Source organism: Giraffa tippelskirchi, chromosome 6 (genome assembly GCF_054371585.1).
Source record: "Giraffa tippelskirchi isolate mGirTip1 chromosome 6, T2T-mGirTip1v1.2.pri, whole genome shotgun sequence".
Classification (NCBI taxonomy): domain Eukaryota; kingdom Metazoa; phylum Chordata; class Mammalia; order Artiodactyla; family Giraffidae; genus Giraffa; species Giraffa tippelskirchi.
Window position 1 is genome coordinate 165,133,661 of NC_137280.1, and position 19,389 is coordinate 165,153,049.

At 42.5% G+C, this 19,389-nt stretch overlaps 1 protein-coding gene across 2 annotated transcripts in view; it reads left to right on the forward strand.

Moving 5' to 3' along the window:
• The window catches only part of RHOBTB3 (Rho related BTB domain containing 3), a 62,609-nt gene that overhangs the window by 15,762 nt on the left and 27,458 nt on the right, over positions 1-19,389 (forward strand). For both annotated transcript variants that reach the window (XM_081498761.1, XM_081498762.1), the window contains exons 5-6: positions 7,030-7,141; positions 9,549-9,914. In XM_081498761.1, coding sequence (XP_081354887.1) covers positions 7,030-7,141; positions 9,549-9,914 — 478 coding nt within the window. The remainder of the gene's footprint in view (positions 1-7,029; positions 7,142-9,548; positions 9,915-19,389) is intronic.

Below are 19,389 nucleotides of genomic sequence, written 5' to 3' on the forward strand. Positions count from 1 at the left end.
TGGTAAAGAATCCGCCTGCAATGCAGGAGACACTGGTTCAATTCCTGGGTCGGCATGATCCCCTGGAGAAGGGATAGGCTACCCACTCCAGTATTGTTGGGCTTCCCTTGTGGCTCAGCTGGTAAAGAATCCGCCTGCAATGCAGAGACCTGGATTCGATCCCTGAGTTGGGAAGATCCCCCGGAGAAGGGAAAGGCTACCTACTCCAGTATTCTGGCCTGGAGAATTCCATGGACTATAGCCTGTGGGGTTGCAAAGAGTCGGACATGACTGAACGACTTTCATTTCACTTGGTTCTTGGAAGAAAAGCTATGACAAATCTAGACAGCATATTAAAAAGCAGAGACATCATTTTGCCAGCAAAGGTCAGTCTAGTCAAGGCTATGGTTTTTCCAGTAGTCATGTATGGATGTGATATTTGGACTATAAAGAAAGCTGAGCACCGAAGAATTGATGCTTTTGAACTGTGGTGTTGGAGAAGACTCTTGAGAGTCCCTTGAACTGCAAGGTGATCAAATGAATCAATCCTGAAGGAAATCAACTCTGAATAGACATTGGAAGGACTGATGCTGAAGCTCCACCCCTTTGGCCACCTGATGCGAAGAGCCAACTCATTGGAGAAGACCTTAATGCTGGAAAAGATTGAAGGCAAAAGGAGAAGGGGCAGCAGAGGATAAGATGGTTGGATAGCATCATTGACTCAATGGACATGAATTTGATCAAGCTCTGGGGGACAGTGGAGGACAGGGGAGCCTGGTGTGTTGCGGTCCATGCGGCCACAAAGAGTCAGATACAAATTAGCAACTAAACAACAACGAGAAAAAAGGTTTTGTCGGAGTAAAATAATGATTTTTCTTCGCTCTCCAAAGAAAAGAAATGTTTTCTATTGACTAATAAGATATTTTGGAATTTTCCATTTGATGACTACACAAACCTGTGTTAAGTGACTTCTGTCACTTTTAGTAAAAGGATTTAGTAGTCTTCATACAGCTTGGTGAGCTTGGCAACCTGAACCAGCAGGGCCTTAAAGATCTCCTTCATTTCAGTCTAGGACTGGAGAAGAATGATTTTTCTTGTTTATATGTGCTTTGGCAAGATTTTGTACACTCCTGATTTTGGTGTGGCTCAAAAAATAGCCCAGAGGAACTACTCACCCAAGTTGCTTCTTGTTGGACGGGTGGGGAGCCAGGGTCTGCTGCCCTGTTGCATGCATTGGGTCTTGCAGGCGGTATGAGGCTCATGTTAGCCCATAGCACCTACCCTACAATATTAGGACTGTGTGGTCCTTGGAGAGTACTGTCGAGTTGTATTGTTTGAGCGCTAACTGACTTTGGAACTACCTTTCCAACCCTCTAAGGAGTGACTCCTTTCAACAGACAAATCTAGTAAACATTGATAAGAGGCTTAAACCAAAGTAAACCCTACACTAAGCAGGAGCACTTTGGACTTCTCCATCAGTTCCTTTAGCTCTTCACTTTATCCAACATGCCAGAATATTCACTGTACAGATTCATGTTGAAATGTAGAGGTTTCTTCAGATGACCAGAGCAGTTTCATTTTTTCTGGAGTTACTCAACTCTTAATAAGAACCAAAGATAAAATAAGAGCTCAATATAATAGCTTTGATTTCTGTCACATATAAATGGCTGTTATTAACTCAGTAATGGAAAGAAACATTAATAATATAGCATTAAGGAAGATACATTCACAATTGATGTTATCAGTGACTATGAGAAACTTTTGTCTTACTTGTTTATAGTGTAAGCGGTGGGTAGAAAGGTAGAGAGGGGTGAAATCTAATTTTCCTGTCAAACTAATTATATTGTAGTAGCTTAAAAAAATATATGTGTTAGTTTGTTTGAAGAATGTTACATCTCCCTGAAATCCACCTGATGTGAAGAACTGACTCATTAGAAAAGACCCTCATGCTGGGAAAGATGGAGGGCGGGAGGAGAAGGGCACGACAGAGGATGAGATGGTTGGATGGCATCACTGACTCAATGGACATGAGTTTGAGCAAACTCCGGGGGATAGTGAAGGACAGGGAGGCCTGGCTTGCTGCAGTCCATGGGGTCACAAAGAGTCAGACACGACTGAGCGCCTGAACTGAACTGAAAGGGAAAAGGACAGTTTGGTTTCATTTGTTGGAGAAGATGGAGCTCTTGGCATCTTTGGTCTCATGGTTCACTTTCCAGGTTCCTGACCCTGCGGTTCTCAGGATCACTCTTCCCATTTCCCAGCTCCCACGTTCTCTTCTTTTCCCTTGTTGTTCCTCTGTGTTCCTAATACCTAGTGTTGGAGGCATGATGAGAATCAAAGAAGTGATCAGAGTCTGGAGAAAAGCTTTGTGGTTTCCTTTTGCCTTAACTCAAGACTTAATGAGAATATGAAAATAAGGTCAGAATGGTCTCCTTTAGAGCCTTTAATAGTAAAATATAACTGGGATCTTGAGCGTATAAACAGTGGTATTTGCAAGAATGTGGATGGAGTGTTAATGTCAGAGTGAAAGGTGCATTTCACTATTAATATCTTGTGTTTAATAGTCAGGGAGGAAGAGCAGTGCAAAGTTACCCTCAGACCTGGCCAAGGGCAGCCTGTGCCCGTGAGCTCTGGAAAGCCTCCTCTGGTTGCACCCCTCCTCCTGGGGCACCAGTTGATAGAGCCATAGGGAGATGCCCACTGCAGCTAGTAGCTCCCCTCCTGACCTGCACCATCCCTGTGGTAGCCACTAGCCACATGTGGCTATTTATATTTAAATTAATTTAGAAGTAATGCAGGAGACTTCCAATTCAAGATGGTGGAGTAGGACATGCTCTCATCTCCTCTTTCAAGAGCACTAGCTGCTGAACAGCCATCGACAGGAGGACACTGGAACCTACCAGGAAAAGATGCCCCATGTCCAAAGACAAAGAAGGAGCCGTGGCGAGACGGTAGGAGGGGCACAATCACAATGAAGTCAAATCCCATACCCGCTGGGTGGGTGACCCACAAACTGGAGAACAGTTAACACCAAAGCAGTTCTCCAACTGTTGTGAAGGTTTGGAACCCTCCGTAGGGCTTCCCAGCCTTTGAACCCAACAAAAGGACTGGGAATCCCCAGGGAATCTGACCTTGAAGCCCAGTGGGATTGGATTACAAGGCTTCCACAAGACTGGGGGAAATGGAGACTCCAGACTTGGAGGGCAGAAACAAAACCTTGCACGCACCAGTGAAGACTCAGAGGAAAGGAGCAGTGATTCCACAGGAAACTAAACCAAAACTACCTGCTAGTGTTGGAGGGGCTCTTGTGGAGGCGTGGGCCAGCAGGGGCTCATTGCAGGGATGGGGGGATTGGCAGCAGCTGTCTAGGAAGGTCCCCTTTGGCTTAAACACCCTTGGAGGTCCCCATTAGCCAGACCATGGAGCCTGTAGACCAGCCTGTAGGGCTGGGTTGCCTTAGACCAAAAAACTACCAAGGAGAGAGTGCAGCCCCACTCATTAGCATGGATTCAAGCTTTACTGAGCAAGGTCCTGCCCACCAGAGCAAGACCCAGTTTTTCGCATTGCCAGTCCCTCCTGTCAGGAAGCTTACACAAGCCTCTTAGCCTCCTGCATCAAAGGGCAGACAGAAGAAGCAAGAAGAACCACAGTCTTACAGCAACTAAAACAAAACCGCGTTATAGAAAGTAAATCAGCATGAAAAAGCAGAAAGTTATGTCCCAGATGAAGGGACAAGGTAAAACCCCAGAAAAACAACTAAATGAGGTAGAGATAGGCAACCCTCCAGAAAAAGAATTCAGAATAATGACAGTGAATTTGATTCAGAATCTTGGAAAAGGGGTGGAGGCAAAGGTTGAGAAGATGCAAGAAATGTTTACCAAAGACCTATAAGAACTAAAGAACAAACAGAGGTGAATAATACTCTAGAAGGAATCCATAGCAGAATAACTGAAGCAGAAGCACAGATAAATTACCTGAAGGGCAGAATGGTGGAAATCACTGCCATAGAACAGAATATAGAAAAAAGAATGAAAAGAAATGAAGACAGTCTCAGAGACCTCTGGGACAACATTAAACACACCAGTATTCACATTGTAGGGGTCCCAGAAGGAGAAGAGAGAAAGGACCTGAGAAAATATTTGAAGAGATAATAACTGAAAACTTCCCTAACGTGGGAAAGAAAATAGTCGGCCAAGTCCAGGAAGCACAGAGTGTCCCAAACAGGATGAACCCAAGGAAGAATGCACTGAGACATAGTAATCAAATTGACAAAAATTAAAGATAAAATACTAAAAGCAACCAGGGAAGAATGACAAATCACATGCAAAGGAACTCATATCAGGCTATCAGCTGATTTCTCAACAGAAACTACAAGCCAGAAGGGAATGGCATGACATATTTAAAGTGATGAAAGGGAAGAACCTACAATCAAAAATACCCTACCCAGCAAGACTCTCCTTCAGATTTGATGGAGAAGTCAAAAGCTTTCCAGACAAGCAAAAGTTAAAAGAATTCAGCACTACCAAACCAGCTTTACAACAATTGCTAAGGGAACTTCTCTAAGCAGAAAACAAGAGAAGGAAAAGCCCTGGGCTGTGCTGTGCTCTGCTGAGTCACTCAGTCGTGTCCGACTCTTTGCAACCCCATGGACTGTAGCCCGCCAGGCTCCTCTGTCCATGGGGATTCTCTAGACAAGAATACTGGAGTAGGTTGCCATGCCCTCCTCCAAGGGATCTTCCCAACCCAGGGATTGAACCCAGGTCTCCTGCATTGCAGGCAGATTCTTTACTGACTGAGCCACCAGGAAAGCCAGGAAAAGCCCAATCTACAGAAAATATATCCAGAACAATTAAGAAAGCAGTAACAGAATCATAAATATTGATAATTAGCTTAAGTGTAAATGGATTAAATGCGTCAACCAAAAGACACAGACTGGCTGAGCAGATGAAAACACGTGCAAGTATGCACTTCCACTTACCACATCACTCTCCTTCATGCCCCAAATTGTATGTAATTATTTCATATTGATAGTGTAATCATGTTCCCATTATGGCGTGCAATTGTAATTATCTTTTATTCTTTGGTTATTAATTGTGAAAACTGATAAACATCTTTTAACATTGTGATTGTGTAACTATTACTTAATAACACCACATCACGATTGGTCAACAGAAAAATTATAGAATTCTATATCTCCAAAACTACCACTTAATAGGAAAACCTGTAATGACTTTTTAAAATCCAGATGCATATCAGAATTATCTTGGAATTTTTTTGAAAAGTTCAAATGCCTAGGTAGTGCTTTTTTTTTTTTTAACCAGAGCTCCAGCTATGTTTCTAATGAGCAGCCATGTTTGTTTTTAAACAACTGAACTATGTGAGAATCTTTTACTTTTATTTATCTTGTTTCACTTTTTCTATCTCATATTCAGTGCTCCTCTGTCCATGGGATTTTCCAGGCAAAAATACTGGAGTGGGTTGCCATTTCCTACTCTAGGGAAATCTTCCTAACCCAGGAATCGAACGTATGTCTCTTGTATTGCAGACAGATTTATTGCTTAGCCACCAGGGAAGGCCATACAAACATAAATAATTTTTGCTGTTCAGTCGCCAAGTCGTGTCCAATTCTTTGCAACCCCCGGGACTGCAGCACACCAGGCTTCCTGTCCTTCACTGTCTCCTGGAGCTTGCTCACACTCAGGTCCATTGAGGTGGTGATGCCATCCGACCATCTCATCCTCTCTCATCCCCTTCGCCTCCCTTCAATCTTTCCCAGCATCAGGATCTTTTTGGAGCTTCAGCTTCAACATCAGTCCTTCCAGTGAATATTCAGGACTGATTCCCTTTAATATTGACTGGTTGGATCTGCTTGCAGTCCAAGGGACTCTCAAGAGACTTACACATACATACCTAAATAATAATAAAAAATTCAGTTCCTCAAGTGTGCTATCCACAGTTTAGGTCCTCTATAGCTACGTTTAGCTATGGCTACTGTTCCCGTGATTAGCACAGATGTTATAGGACATTCCCATCAACATAGAGCATTGCATTCTGTGCTGTGACCATGCTCCAAAACCCAGCATCCCGAGTCCTCTGACCATCTGGTGCTGAGTCTGTTTGCCCAATCTGTTCCAGTCTCTTCCCTGGGTCCATCTACCTGAAGGTGGCCCACATGGCTGATAATGTGCACCCCGAGGCCTGAGAGGTGACCAAAGGGTGGCTGGATATGAGAATTAGGGGAGGGGAGAGTGGCTGGACCTCGGTTATGCAGGTGTGGATGTCTGCCTGCATGCATCAGCGCCCTCAGGTAGGGGAGTGTGGGGTGGGCAGGCGGAGAGAAGAAGGGTGGTCTTGGGTCCCAGGAGTTAGGGACCGGCCCTCTGTGCTGCAGGAAACTCTGAGGAGTCTCAGAATTTAAATCTGAACCAGGCCTTCCAGTTTAAATGATGACATACTTGGCAAAGCAGGAGGATAGAATATATTTTATGTAGCAGTTTGTTTTCTTGATTTGCAGCACTTAAATATTTAGGTGGGTGGTGTGTGGACCTTCTTGTGTACGTTTGCCCCAGGCGTCACATGCCCAGAGCTGTGTAAGTAAGTGCATGTGGTTAAGATTTTTAATTTATGAAATGACGGATGCGTTTCAAAGAAATTTCAGGAAAAAAAGTACAGCACATGTGAGCTTTCCAAATTGTTGTGAGCATATGTGACCCAAAGCTAGAGATCTGCTCATGGTTTGAATTTTTCTAGTGTTAGTTGTTATAGTTGCCCGTGAGATGGTTATTGACAGTCACGTGGATGTACTGCTTGGCTTTCTTGATTATTCAAGAGAAAGTACAGTTTTTTTTCTTGAATGATAGTTTGTTTATGTTTAGACAAGGCACAGGCTGTTCTACTTGATAGATTTTTTTTTTAAAGTGAAAAAAATTTAAAAGCATTGGCTAAGGCCTACATGCAGATGGTACTGGCAGCTGTGATTTGGGGTCCAAATAGTCATGTCAGATACATAATTTTGTCAGCACTTTAATTAACATTTGATTCTTGTTTTAGTTGGAATATTTCATGATCCAAGCCTTAAATCAGAAGACAAGTGAAAAAATGAAGAGAAGGAAGATGAGCAACTCATTTCATGGAATTAGACCACCTCAGCTTGAACAGCCAGGTGCGTTCATTAGCCCATGTCTAAACATTCCTTTGATATTTATTGTAGATCATTTCAAAAGCCTGGGGGCAATTGTTCTCAAATTTGAGTGTGTTCAGGACTCACCTGGCATTCTGATTCAGTGAATCTGGGATGGAGTCTGAATCTGATTTTTAAATAAGCCTCCCAGATGATTCTGAAGCAAGTGGCACTGGATCACATTTTGAAGACTATTGTCTTGAAAACTTGAGCCTATAGATTCTTAAAAATAGTGTGTGTGGTAGAGAGCTGCTCTAACCTACAGTCCAATGAGAAATAATCAGATGTGTTGCATCAACCTTGAGTGGATACAGTTTCCATAAAAATGTCTAAAAGATGTTCTTGGGACAGTTGGGTAAAATTTCATTATGGATTGGAAATTAGATGATACTATGGGATTACTGTTGATTTTCTTATGTATGATAATAGCATTGTGTTTAGTAGAAGAATGTCCTTATTCTTAGGAGATAAATATGAGTTATGAGTAAATATGAAAGTATTTAGAAGTAAAGTATCCTGATGATTACAACTTACTTTTAAATGGTTCCTGAGTGAAGGAGAGAGGGAGAGAGAAAATGTAGAGATAAGGCCAAGAAGGAAAGTGTTAATAATTATAGAATTTAAGGGCAAGCAAGATATATGTGTGCTCATTGTATCATTCTTTGAGGTTTTTGACTGTTTGAAAATGTTCATGATATAGGGTTAGAGGAAAATAAAGTTAAAAATAAATTATATCAGCTTACCAGAATTTATTGCATAATCTTGTAATAGCAGTGGTAAAATAGGACTCGATTCAGATCAAGTAATTATGGATATCGTTTGTACTTGATAAGTATTTGGTGAATGAATGAATGTACATGAACAGCCAAGAGGGTGTCATTTTGTATGGGAAGTCAGTTCCAAAAATGTGGACATACAGACCGTAAAATTGGCTGTGAACTTCGTGATGTGCAGGGTGAGAGGGGTGATGTGGTCTGTTACGTAGCAAACCCTGGAACCTTAATTACTTCCTGGATGTGAAGATGAGTGGGGAGTAGCCAAGTCAACAATACCGATGCATAACTTCTTAGTTCTTATTAATCAAGAAGAGAAAACATACCAGTTGCTCAGACAAGGCAAAATTCTTCAGGTCATTTAGCACTACAACCTGTGGGTCTTCATTTGGGGCCACCAGGTGAGATGGTGGGCAGGTGTGCCCTTCCCATAGGAGAGCTGTGGCATCGCACTGGTGATAACTCAGGGTCCACACTAACCCAGTCAGGGTGCACGTTTGCTCCGGTGCTGACTTCTCCGAAGGACTGATCCTGGGCTTTGGGGCATATGGTTTTTATAAACTGTTCTCAGACAGTCAGGGTCTGTAGGGTACCTCTGGTGATGGAGAGAAGAGGATGGATAGGGTGTAGGGCAGAAAGAGCCCTAACTTACCCCCAACTTACCTTGGCCCCCAACTTACCTTGTTGTCCAGTTTGTAGACTGGAGTTTTGCTTTAAAATAAAGAATTATTTTTATTCCTGAAGAAGGCTGAATTGTACTGGTTTAGATGATTGTATATCCTTCAGACGACCCTTCCCAGGTCACACTTCCCTCGGCGTAGCTTTAGATGAAAGTTAGCAGACTGTTCACGATTAGGGTCTATGATGAGGGCCTGGGCTGTGGTTCTCTGGGCCGATGTTCTGAATTGATGGAGGCTAATCTAATTTAGTTAGTGGTCAAACTAGGGAATAGAAAGTTGCATCCCCTTGTGGAAATCACGGAGCCTGGCCAGCAATCTCCCTGAGGTGTGCCGAGAGGAAGAAGCTGGTTGTGGGGCAGCATAGTGTTTTACTAGGAGGGAAAGACAAACTTTAGCATCATATAAAATGGTCAAGATGGTTTTAAACCATCGAGTCCAAGGCTCTGAACCCTGACTTTTGAGAGGCTGCAGTTTTAACAATTTATTCTTCTGCCTCCAGTCGTTCCGGGAGGAAAACAACTTTAGATGTGAGGTTGGTCTCTTCAGAACTTACTCAGAAATTTCTTTGGATTTTTTATCAGGTGAAGAATGATGACAGCCAACATACTTAAAATCCAGTATTTGGAGAAATATTTCATGTGGGGGCACACATAGTGAGAAATGCTCTTTATCACATTGGTACATTTTTCATTTGTACTGTAAAAAGCAAATACAGTATTTCTGTGTATCTGTGTCATTCCTGGATAGTTTATAATTAGAGGAAGCTATAGAAAAAGTGCTGTTTTTGGGGGTCCAAAATGGCCAAATATTGGCAACTTCCTGTGATTCAACCTAGTAATATTAAAAAAATATTGTTTTGTTGTGTTTAAACCTGAAGTGATGGGGGTCTGTAGACCTAAAGAGCAGTTTATTATTCTTACTTTTCTTCTGAAACAGAAAAAATGCCCGTCTTGAAGGCTGAAGCGTCGCATTATAACGCCGACTTAAACAACTTGCTGTGCTGCTGCCAGTGCGTGGACGTGGTGTTTTACAGCCCGGATTTGCAGGAAGTGGCGGAGGCCCACAAGATCGTTCTCTGCGCCGTCAGCCATGTTTTCATGCTGCTCTTCAGCGTGAAGAGTCCTGCCGACATTCAGGATTCCAGCATCGTCCAAACTACCCAGGATCTCTTTACCATAAACAGAGACCCTGCGTTTCCAGGTGCTAGCCAGGAGTCTCCCGGCAACCCGCCCTTACGAGTCATTGTTAAAGACGCCTTCTTCTGTTCCTGTTTATCGGACATCCTGCGCTTCATTTATTCAGGTATCTCGTCAGACGGTTCTGGTACAGCCTCATAAGCTTTTGAAATGAAGTATGCCCGTGGTCTTCATGTGTACCGGTTGGTTTTATCTTTCTCTTATTCATACTATCTGAGGTGAAGATTGTAAATGATATAGTATTTGCTTTATCCATAGGAACTTGTCCGAGCTTTCTCTCTCCTTACAAGTTTCCTTGCCTTGGTTTTATATCCACCTGTAGAAACAGTAACCTCTTTTCCTATTGAGCGAGTATGTTAGTATTTTATGTAAGTGTTAGTCACTCAGTTGTGTCTGACTCTTTGCAATCTCATGGACTGTGGCCCTCCAGGCTCCTCTGTCCGTGGAATTCTCCAGGCAAGAATACTGGAGTGGGTAGCCATTCCCTTCTCTAGGGGATCTTCCTAACCTAGGGATCGAACCCAGGTCTTCTGCATTGCAGGCAGATTCCTAACCATCTGAGCCACCAAGGAAGCCATTATATTTAAAAGAATATTCAAAATTCATATTTTTTCAATTCAATATTCAATTGAATTCAATATTTTTTCAATTTTCAATTCAATTTTTAATTGAAAAAATTCAGTATTCAATATTCAAGAATTCATTGTCTGGTTTAACTTTAAAGAAATAAAAGTCCTCAAATATATATGAAAATAAGTGTCTTTACTTACTTATTCTTGTTTGACTCAGATTTTGGAGGGATTTGAAGGGAGAAATGACTATGATCATTGCATTCAGTTTAGCAACTAGAAACGGTATCTAAAGTTAGTTCAGGCTGAAGTCTAATTAACTTTGACTGTGACTATTTCAAACTACTTTATTTACTTCTGTGCTGTTACCGTTGTAAGATTCAGCTTATCAACTGTTTTTCTTCTTATCCTTTTAAAAGCTAAGTATAGCACATATATTCTAAAGATTAGACTTTTTAATCTGAGTTATTTTAGCAGGGTGGCTTCCTGGGTAACTCAACTGGTAAAGAATCTGCCTGCGATGCAGGACACCTGGGTTCAGTCCCTGGGTTGGGAAGATTCCCTGGAGGAGGGCGTGGCCACCCTCTGCAGTATTCTTGCCTGGAGAATCCCTATGGACAGAGGAGCCTGGCAGGCTACAGTCCATGGGGTCACAAATAATCAGACACGACTGAGCGACTAAGCACAGCATTTTAGCAGATAAATTGGGCACTCACATTTAAGTGTCCCATTTAAGAATAGAAAAGAATGGATGTCAAATGATTTTTAAAGTAAACATCTAAATACAGGTTTTCTGAAGATTTCTCTCTTCTTTAATTTTCTTTTTTCTGCTTGGAACCATGTGCTGATGAATTATTAGGTTAAGGTCGCTAATTCTCTGGAACATGTCTGGAGAAACATTTATAATCTGTTTTTCGACTTTAGAATTGCAGACTGATGAAACGTTTGCAAATAAAGAAAAAAGTATTATTTAGCATCAGAGATTTGCGTAGGCTTCAGTTCAAATGATTGATGATAAGATTTTCCTTTTTTTCATTGAGGTTGTGTTTAGTTTTGCAAGTTAAGAAGTTAATGGTTGTGAAAAATACAGTTGTAGCATGCAGATTTAAGTGGATTAAAAATGTTGAATGTGGTGATATAAATCTTAAATCCATTAAGTGACTATTTGCTTGGAATATTCCACCCCTGCAGAGCATTCCAGCACAGTCAGTGCCTTCCGCATGGCAGCTTCTCCGTAAGTGTAGGCTGAACTAGTGAGTGGACTCTAGAAGCTGTGAGTCATCATGTGAACAAACCAGATAAGCTAGAGACTTCATTTAGTACAACAGATTTTTGTGTTTAAACTTAGAATCTCACAGTTCAGAATTAGGACTAATTTTGAAAAGCCAAAATGTTTACACATTAGAAGAAAAAGAAAATGTCTTTAATGATATATCAGAGAACCATGATGGAAGTGTTTGTCTTTTCTTTTCAATGAGCCTCCTGTTGAAGTCATGAATTATTCAGAATGTTTCCCACAGTATCCATTAAATACTTTCAAAGGCACATGAACACTTTGAGGTCAGTTCTGTCCTCTTTAATATGGGAGCAATAAAATAACTAAATGTATGTCCAATGACAGAACCTGCTTATCTTTCTCCTAGGGAGTAATTTTTTTTCAATTGTAAAATTCATACATACAGATGGGAAAGGGAGGAAGAGAAAAAAAGAAAGTTCTTACTCCCTAGTACCCTTCCCCAGAGTTGGTTACTTATTGTAAGTAGTTCATGTTTCACTGGCTAATGCTTTTTGAGAGAAGTGAAAATGTTGAGAAATTTGCACTAATGAAAGTGTAACCTTTGGTGACTGCTGTTTCCTGGGAACCACAGGTAGTTTCCATGGGTGGAGCATGGAGTGAGAGGTGATGGCTGGAAGGAGATGAGGCTGGCAGGGCTGGTGGGAGCTGCTCCTGCTGTTCTTAGAAGCTGTTCTAGAACTTTATGCATGATCAGACTGAGCTTTGGAAAGATCCTCTCTTGTGACTGTGGGAAGGTGGAAGAGCAGGCAAGACAGTGCAGTCAGGAGGCACTGTTAATTCTGGAGCTCAGCCTAAGAAAGGCCAACATTCTGAAAATAGGTGGTTGGTCTTGCAGCCTGTCTATCACCTGTACCAGTGCTCTTCAAACCTTAAAGTACCTGCCAGTCACCTGGTGATCTTGTTAATGTGCAGATTCTGATTCGCTGGGCCCCGATGGGGCATCAGTTCAGTTCAGTTCAATCACTCAGTCGTGTCCAACTCTTTGTGACCCCAGAGACTGCAGCACACCAGGCTTCCCTGTCCATCACCAACTCCTGGACCTTGCTCAAACTCATGTCCATAGAGACAGTGGTGCCATCCAATCATCTCATCCTCTGTCATCCCCTTCTCATTCTGCCTTCAGTCTTTCCCAGCATCAGGGTGTTTTCCAGTGAGTCAGTTCTTCGCTTCAGGTGCCTAAAGTATTGGAGTTTCAGCTTCAACATCAGTCCTTCCAATGAAGATGCAGGACTGATTTCTTTTAGGATTGACTGCTTTAATCTCCTTGCGGTCCAAGGGACTCTCAAGAGCCTTCTCCAACACCACAGTTCAAAAGCATCAATTCTTTGGTGCTCAGCTTTCTTTATGGTCCAACTCTCATATCTGTACATGACTACTGGGAAAACCATAGCTTTGACTATATGGACTTTTGTTGGTAAAGTAATGTCTCTGCTTTTTAATATGCTGTCTAGGTTGGTCATAGCTTTTCTTCCAGGGAGAAAGCTGAATTTCATGGCTGCAGTCACCATCCGTGGTGATTTTGGAGCCCAAGAAAATAAAGTCTGTCACTGTTTCCACTTATTCCCCATCTATTTGTCATGAAGTGATGGGACCAGATGTTATGATCTTAGTTTTTTGAATGTTGAATTTAAAGCCAACTTTTTCTCTTCTCTTTCATTTTCATCAAGAGGCTCTTTAGTTCATTGCTTTCTGCCATAAGGGTGGTGTCATCTGCATATCTGAGGTTATTGATATTTCTCCCAGCAATCTTGATTCCAGCTAGTGCTTCATACAGCCTGGCATTTCACATGATGTACTCTGCATATAAGTTAAATAAGCAGGGTGACAATAGAAAGGCTTGACGTACACCTTTCTCAATTTGGCACCAGTTCATTGTTCCATGTCCAGTTCTAACTGTTGCTTCTTGACCTGTGTACAGATTTCTCAGGAGGCAGGTCAGGTGGTCTGGTATTCCCATCTCTTTCAGAATTCTCCACAGTTTATTGTGATCCACACAGTCAAAGGCTTTGGCATAGTCAATAAAGCAGAAATAGATGTTTTTCTGGAACTCTCTTGCTTTTTCGATGATCCAGCAGATGTTGGCAATTTGATCTCTGGTTCCTCTGCCTTTTCTAAAACTAGCTTGAACATCTGGAAGTTCACGGTTCACGTATTGCTGAAGCCTGGCTTGGAGAATTTTGAGCATTACTTTACTAGCGTGTGCTGCTACTGCTGCTAAGTCGCTTCAGTCATGTCCGACTCTGTGCGACCCCATAGACGGCAGCCCACCAGGCTCCCCCGTCCCTGGGATTCTCCAGGCAAGAACACTGGAGTGGGTTGCCATTTCCTTCTCCAATGCATGAAAGTGAAAAGTGAAAATGAAGTTGCTCAGTAGTGTCCGAGTCTTTGAGACCCCATGGACTGCAGCCTGCCAGGCTCCTCCGTCCATGGGATTTTCCAGGCAAGAGTAATGGAGTGAGGTGCCATCGCCTTCTCCGTACTAGCGTGTGAGATGAGTGCAATTATGTGGCAGTTTGAGCATTCTTTGGCATTGCCTTTCTTTGGGATTGGAATGAAAAGTGACCTTTTCCAGTCCTGTGGCCACTGCTGCGTTTTCCAGATTGGCTGGCATATTGAGTGCAGCACTTTCACAGCATCATCTTTGAGGATTTGAAATAGCTCAACTGGAATTCCATCACCTCCACTAGCTTTGTTCGTAGTGATGCTTTCTAAGGCCCACTTGACTTCACATTCCAGGATGTCTGGCTCTAGGTGAGTGATCACACCATCGTGATTATCTGGGTTGTGAAGATCTTTTTTGTACAGTTCTTCTGTGCATTCTTGCCACCTCTTCTTAATATCTTCTGCTTCTCTTAGGTCCATACCATTTCTGTCCTTTATTGTGCCCATTTTTGCATGAAATATTCCCTTGATAGCTCTAATTTTCTTGAAGAGATCTCTAGTCTTTCCCATTCTGTTGTTTTCCTCTATTTCTTTGCATTGATTGCTGAGGAAGGCTTTCTTATCTCTTCTTGCTATTCTTTGGAACTGTGCATTCAGGTAGATATATCTTTGCTTTTCTCCTTTGCCTTTCGCTTCTCTTCTTTTCTCAGCTATTTGTAAGGCCTCCTCAGACAACCACTTTGCCTTTTTTGCATTTCTTCTTGGGGATGATTTTGACCACCACCTCCTATACAGTGTAACAAACCTTCGTCCATAGTTCTTGTTAGGCTGTCTTATCTATCAGATCTGAACCCTTGAATGCATGACGGTCTGCATTTCCAGTAGTCTCCAGGCAGCGCTGATGTTTAGTACCACAAGTTGCTGCAGCACCTGCTCTTGGAAGAACGGGGACCACCAGCCACAGCCAGGTGATGAAGGCCCGAATTCAGCCCAGAGGCCCTGAAGAGGAACCCAGTGATTAGTCTCAGGGCACAGGGTCAAAGTGGAATCACCTGCCAGGATGACTGACACAGAGCTCTCTGGAGCTGGGGCTGTCCATGCATCCTTGCACCCCCTGCCTCAAGTTAAGGAAAGTGAATGCTTACTGGTTGGGTGGAAACCAAGTGAGCCTGGCAATAGTGACTAGAGGGCAGAGGTGCGTGACGACAGGGAGAGCTTACTGAGCCGCAGACCCCCAACCAGTTCAGGGCATGGACTTCTTAGTCTGACACTTAGCTGCTACCTTTCTGCTCTGAACTTTGTTTGCATCTGACCCAGTCAAGAGGGAGTGCCAGGTACACGCTGGCCACAGGCCACTGACCTGGGGCTACAGGGAGACCTGGATGTGGGTGGAGGTAAAAGGAAAACAAATGCTTCAGCAGGTGCCTAATAATTATTCTTTAATTATTTACTCAGTATAATCTCAGACTCAAGCAAAAGTGATACTGTTCGCTGTGTTTAAAAAGATGACAGTCTCAGAAAAATACAATTTATTGAGAAGAAAAATCAACCAGATTCCTGATCTCAAGTGTCTAGACGTTTTCTGATGTTTTGTTTTTGCCCTTTGATCTTTCGATGGTGCATAGGTTGTTTATTTAAAAAAATATTTTTTTAATTAAAGCAAACTAAAATTTGAAACCTAATTTTTTTTTTTTTCTTAGAGACTTAAGAGGCCGGGCTTGTGTATTTTCTGTTTGTTTGTCTTATTGTTGTCCAACATCTAAAGACTTTTGAACAGAGCACAAGTCTTAAGACCCAGTTTCACGCTGGTTTCTTCTTGCAGCCCAGCCTGGCTGCAGGTCGTGTTGGGAACCGTGGAAGACAGGAGCCGGTTGTGCTCATGTCAGTTGGACTGGGAGGCAGAGGCAGAACCCATGATAGGGCGTGCTCCGGAATGTTTGCCCTGAGCAAACACGGGCTGAAAAACCCTATTAAACCTGTCTCCTCCTTTAAAAAAAAAAATGAACCACATGAGAGAGAATGTCTCCATTCTTTTTAAAATTTTCTTCTAACCTTTAGGTATTTGAAATGTTGTAGATATTGTCTCTCCCATGGACATATTAGTCGTGTATTTAGAAAGGGCCTTTTAATACTCTGGTTAACACTTTACCCCTGTAATGAAGGCCTCTGTTCATTTTCGTATTCAAATTTCTGAGCAAACAGACACAGTAAAAGTGCATATGTTAATTTCCTCTTGGATAGCTGCTAACATTGCAAAACGTCTGAGAACTTCATGGCTACCACTGACATTATGTGTGCATGCTCAGTGGTGCCTGACTCTTTGCAACCCCATGAACTGGAGCCTGTCAGGCTCCTCTGTCCATGGGATTCTCCAGGCAGGAATACCAGAGTGGGTTGCCATTTCTTTCCCCAGGGGATCTTCCCTACCCGGAGATCAAACCCACGTCTCTTGGGTTTTCTGCATTGCAGGCAGATTCTTTACCACTGAAGGAGGAATAATCTGAAAAGTGAGGCCAGCAGTTTCCTGGTCTTGAGGAGTAATCCTTAAATGGCATACAATTGTAACATTCTTACAATACTCTGTACAGCCTTTATGCTGGCAAATTCCTGAGTCACAGGATCTCAGATGGATAGCAATTGAAATCTTTGAAAGAGCATCAAGAATTTAGCTTTGAGCTCTTCCTGCTACAGATGGCCCTTAGAATTTCACATCACATACTGAAATGCTGCCAGGGTAAATGAATATGTGGAAATGAGTGTAGTATTCTCCAGCTCTTGAGATTATTCTGTGATATGCTCTTTTCTGCACTGCATAAAAGAACCGCTGAATGCGTATGAGTAGATCATGCTCTCTCAAACTAAGTGACTAAGTGCTCTAAGAAGTTAAAGAAAATCACAATTGGTTATGCAGGATGACATCTAGAGCTCTGCTGTAACATACAGTACCATGTTATTGTTAGCAGTAGTGTAGTGAGCACTTAAAACTATGTTAAGAAAATAGAACACATGTTAAATGTTATTGGGGCTTCCCTGGTGGCTCAGATGGTAAAGAATCTGCCTGAAGGCAGGAGACCTGGGTTTGATCTCTGGATTGGGAAGATCCTCTGGAGAAGGGAATAGCTACCCACTCCAGTGTTCTTGCCTGGAGAATTCCATGGGCAGAGGAGCCAGGGGGCTACACTGCATGGGATCACAAAAGAGTCAGACATAGCTTAGTGCCTAACAGTAAATGTTATTACCACAGAAAAAGAAAAAACAAATCTCAGTCTGATTATTGCTTTATTAGGACCTAAGTGTCAAAGATAATTTGATTAGCATTTCTAATTATGTGAAGAACCCAATCATTAGAGTGCCCTTATAACCTAGGCTTACTTTTCTTTTCAGTTATTGGATTTTTCTGTGTCTGTTCTCAAACAGATTGATAGCCTGTAGGGATTTACCTGTTGCTAATCTTTATACACTTAGATTTGATGCTTGTTTTCTTTATGATACTCTTCTGAATGGAGATACTGTGTAGGTGTTCTTTAGTTAATGTAATTTTACTTTTAAGAAACAATATCTGTGGTCTCCTTTAACATGCGTGAGTATCAGTCAAAACTACTTCCACGTACTGTTTGCTGCATGCCACTGACCCTGGGGTTTGATAGTGGATGAAATGTCCAAAGGAAGAGCAATAGTTGTCAGCACTCAATGCACGCTAGAATTTCCTGGAGGCTTTTAAAACTGATGTCTGGGCCCCATCCCCAGAAATGCTAATTTCATTGGTCTGGGGATGGGACCTTCTCCAATGGTATTTTATGAAAGATCTTCCAGGTAAATGTAATACATACCTAGGGGTGAGAATCACTGGCATAGAGTGAATTTACTTGATCTGAGGTCCCTTGGCTTCTAAGGGATTCTTCTTTTTTTGTATAAACTTTAATGGCTATGTGTGCATGGGAAATTTTCTGGAGTAGTGATCCAGAGAATTCATCAGATTGTGAAAAGAGTACGTGACTTGAAGTTAAATATCATTTGTTGAGGAAGAGGAAGACAAAAAGCATAGGCTTGTTCTGGACTGTACGCCTTAGGGAATTTGAGGAGGGAAAAGAGCTAACAGTGAAGTCAGAAAAAGAGCACTCAAAGGTAAGAAGAGGCAGGGTGCCCTGGAGCTAGCTAGCGCTGACGTGTGAGAGGCAGTGGTATTTACCTGTTCCTAAGGGTGTGTTCTGTGTTGTTGAATTGATCTTGGCCATGGTGGGAGCATGTACCTCACAGAATAGCAAATGCCTCAAATCAGGGCTCGCCTTCCCCCAGCCCTCTCCCAGGATACACCGTAGTAGTCATGAAGGGCAGGTAAGGAGAAGTTTAAGATAGGCAAGGTGCCAAGTGCTGCAGGGCTTAGCTATAATGAGGCCTGAGAGCAACTGGACTGCCAATCTGATTCTAAAAGATTAGTTTTGGATCTCCTTGGTACAGCCTGGTGGCAATTGCCTAATCTCACTGGTTCAGTAAATATTCACTCTGTGCCCTGTCCACTCCCCAGTATTCATGAAGGCACCTGGCAAAGTTCTGGATACCTGAAGGGAAATACCAGAAGAGAAAGATCAAGAGCAAATAGAAAAGGATCTCAAGTTAACCCAGAGAGATAAAGCAGCTAAATTCGTACCGGTCGTTAATGGCAGAGTTAGAACTAGAACCTGGGTCTCCCAACTGTGCCCACCCACTCTGTATCTTTTTGAGTTGTATTTTTGGGATTTAGGACTGTCTATAAGGGATGGGCTGGATGGGAGTAATCTCTACAGACATGCAATTTTGGAAACTTAGCTGTGTTGATAATAAGATTCACTTGATGCGGAAAAGGCCATCTGGGAGTAGGAAGGCTGGATAGGAGACTGCTGTAGGCCAAAGAGAGAAGTGTTTAGGGGAAGGGGAGACGTTTTGCTGATCCTGGAATAGGAAACTGTAAGACCCAGAGGAAAAGGGGCTGACAGGAGTGAAGTGAACCTAAGAAGTGAAGTCGCTTAGTCGTGTCCGACTCTTTGCGACCCCATGGACTGTAGCCCACCAGGCTTCTCTGACCATGGGATTTTCCAGGCAAGAATATTGGAGTGGGTTGCCATTTCCTTCTCCAGGAAACCTAAGAAGAGAGGGCTTAAAAGTGGATTGGTATGAAAAGGGAGAGAGGGAGCGGGTGGGGTGATTTTTTTTTTTTTTTTTTTTAATGTCACAGTTGTGTAGTTCTACAGAAAATTATCCAGCTCTCTTCTTCCGGTTGGTTCTGTGAGAACTGGCTATGGAACATCCTGATCTGACCCTGACAGTGCAGGAAACCTTCTGAATGCCTTCCGTTC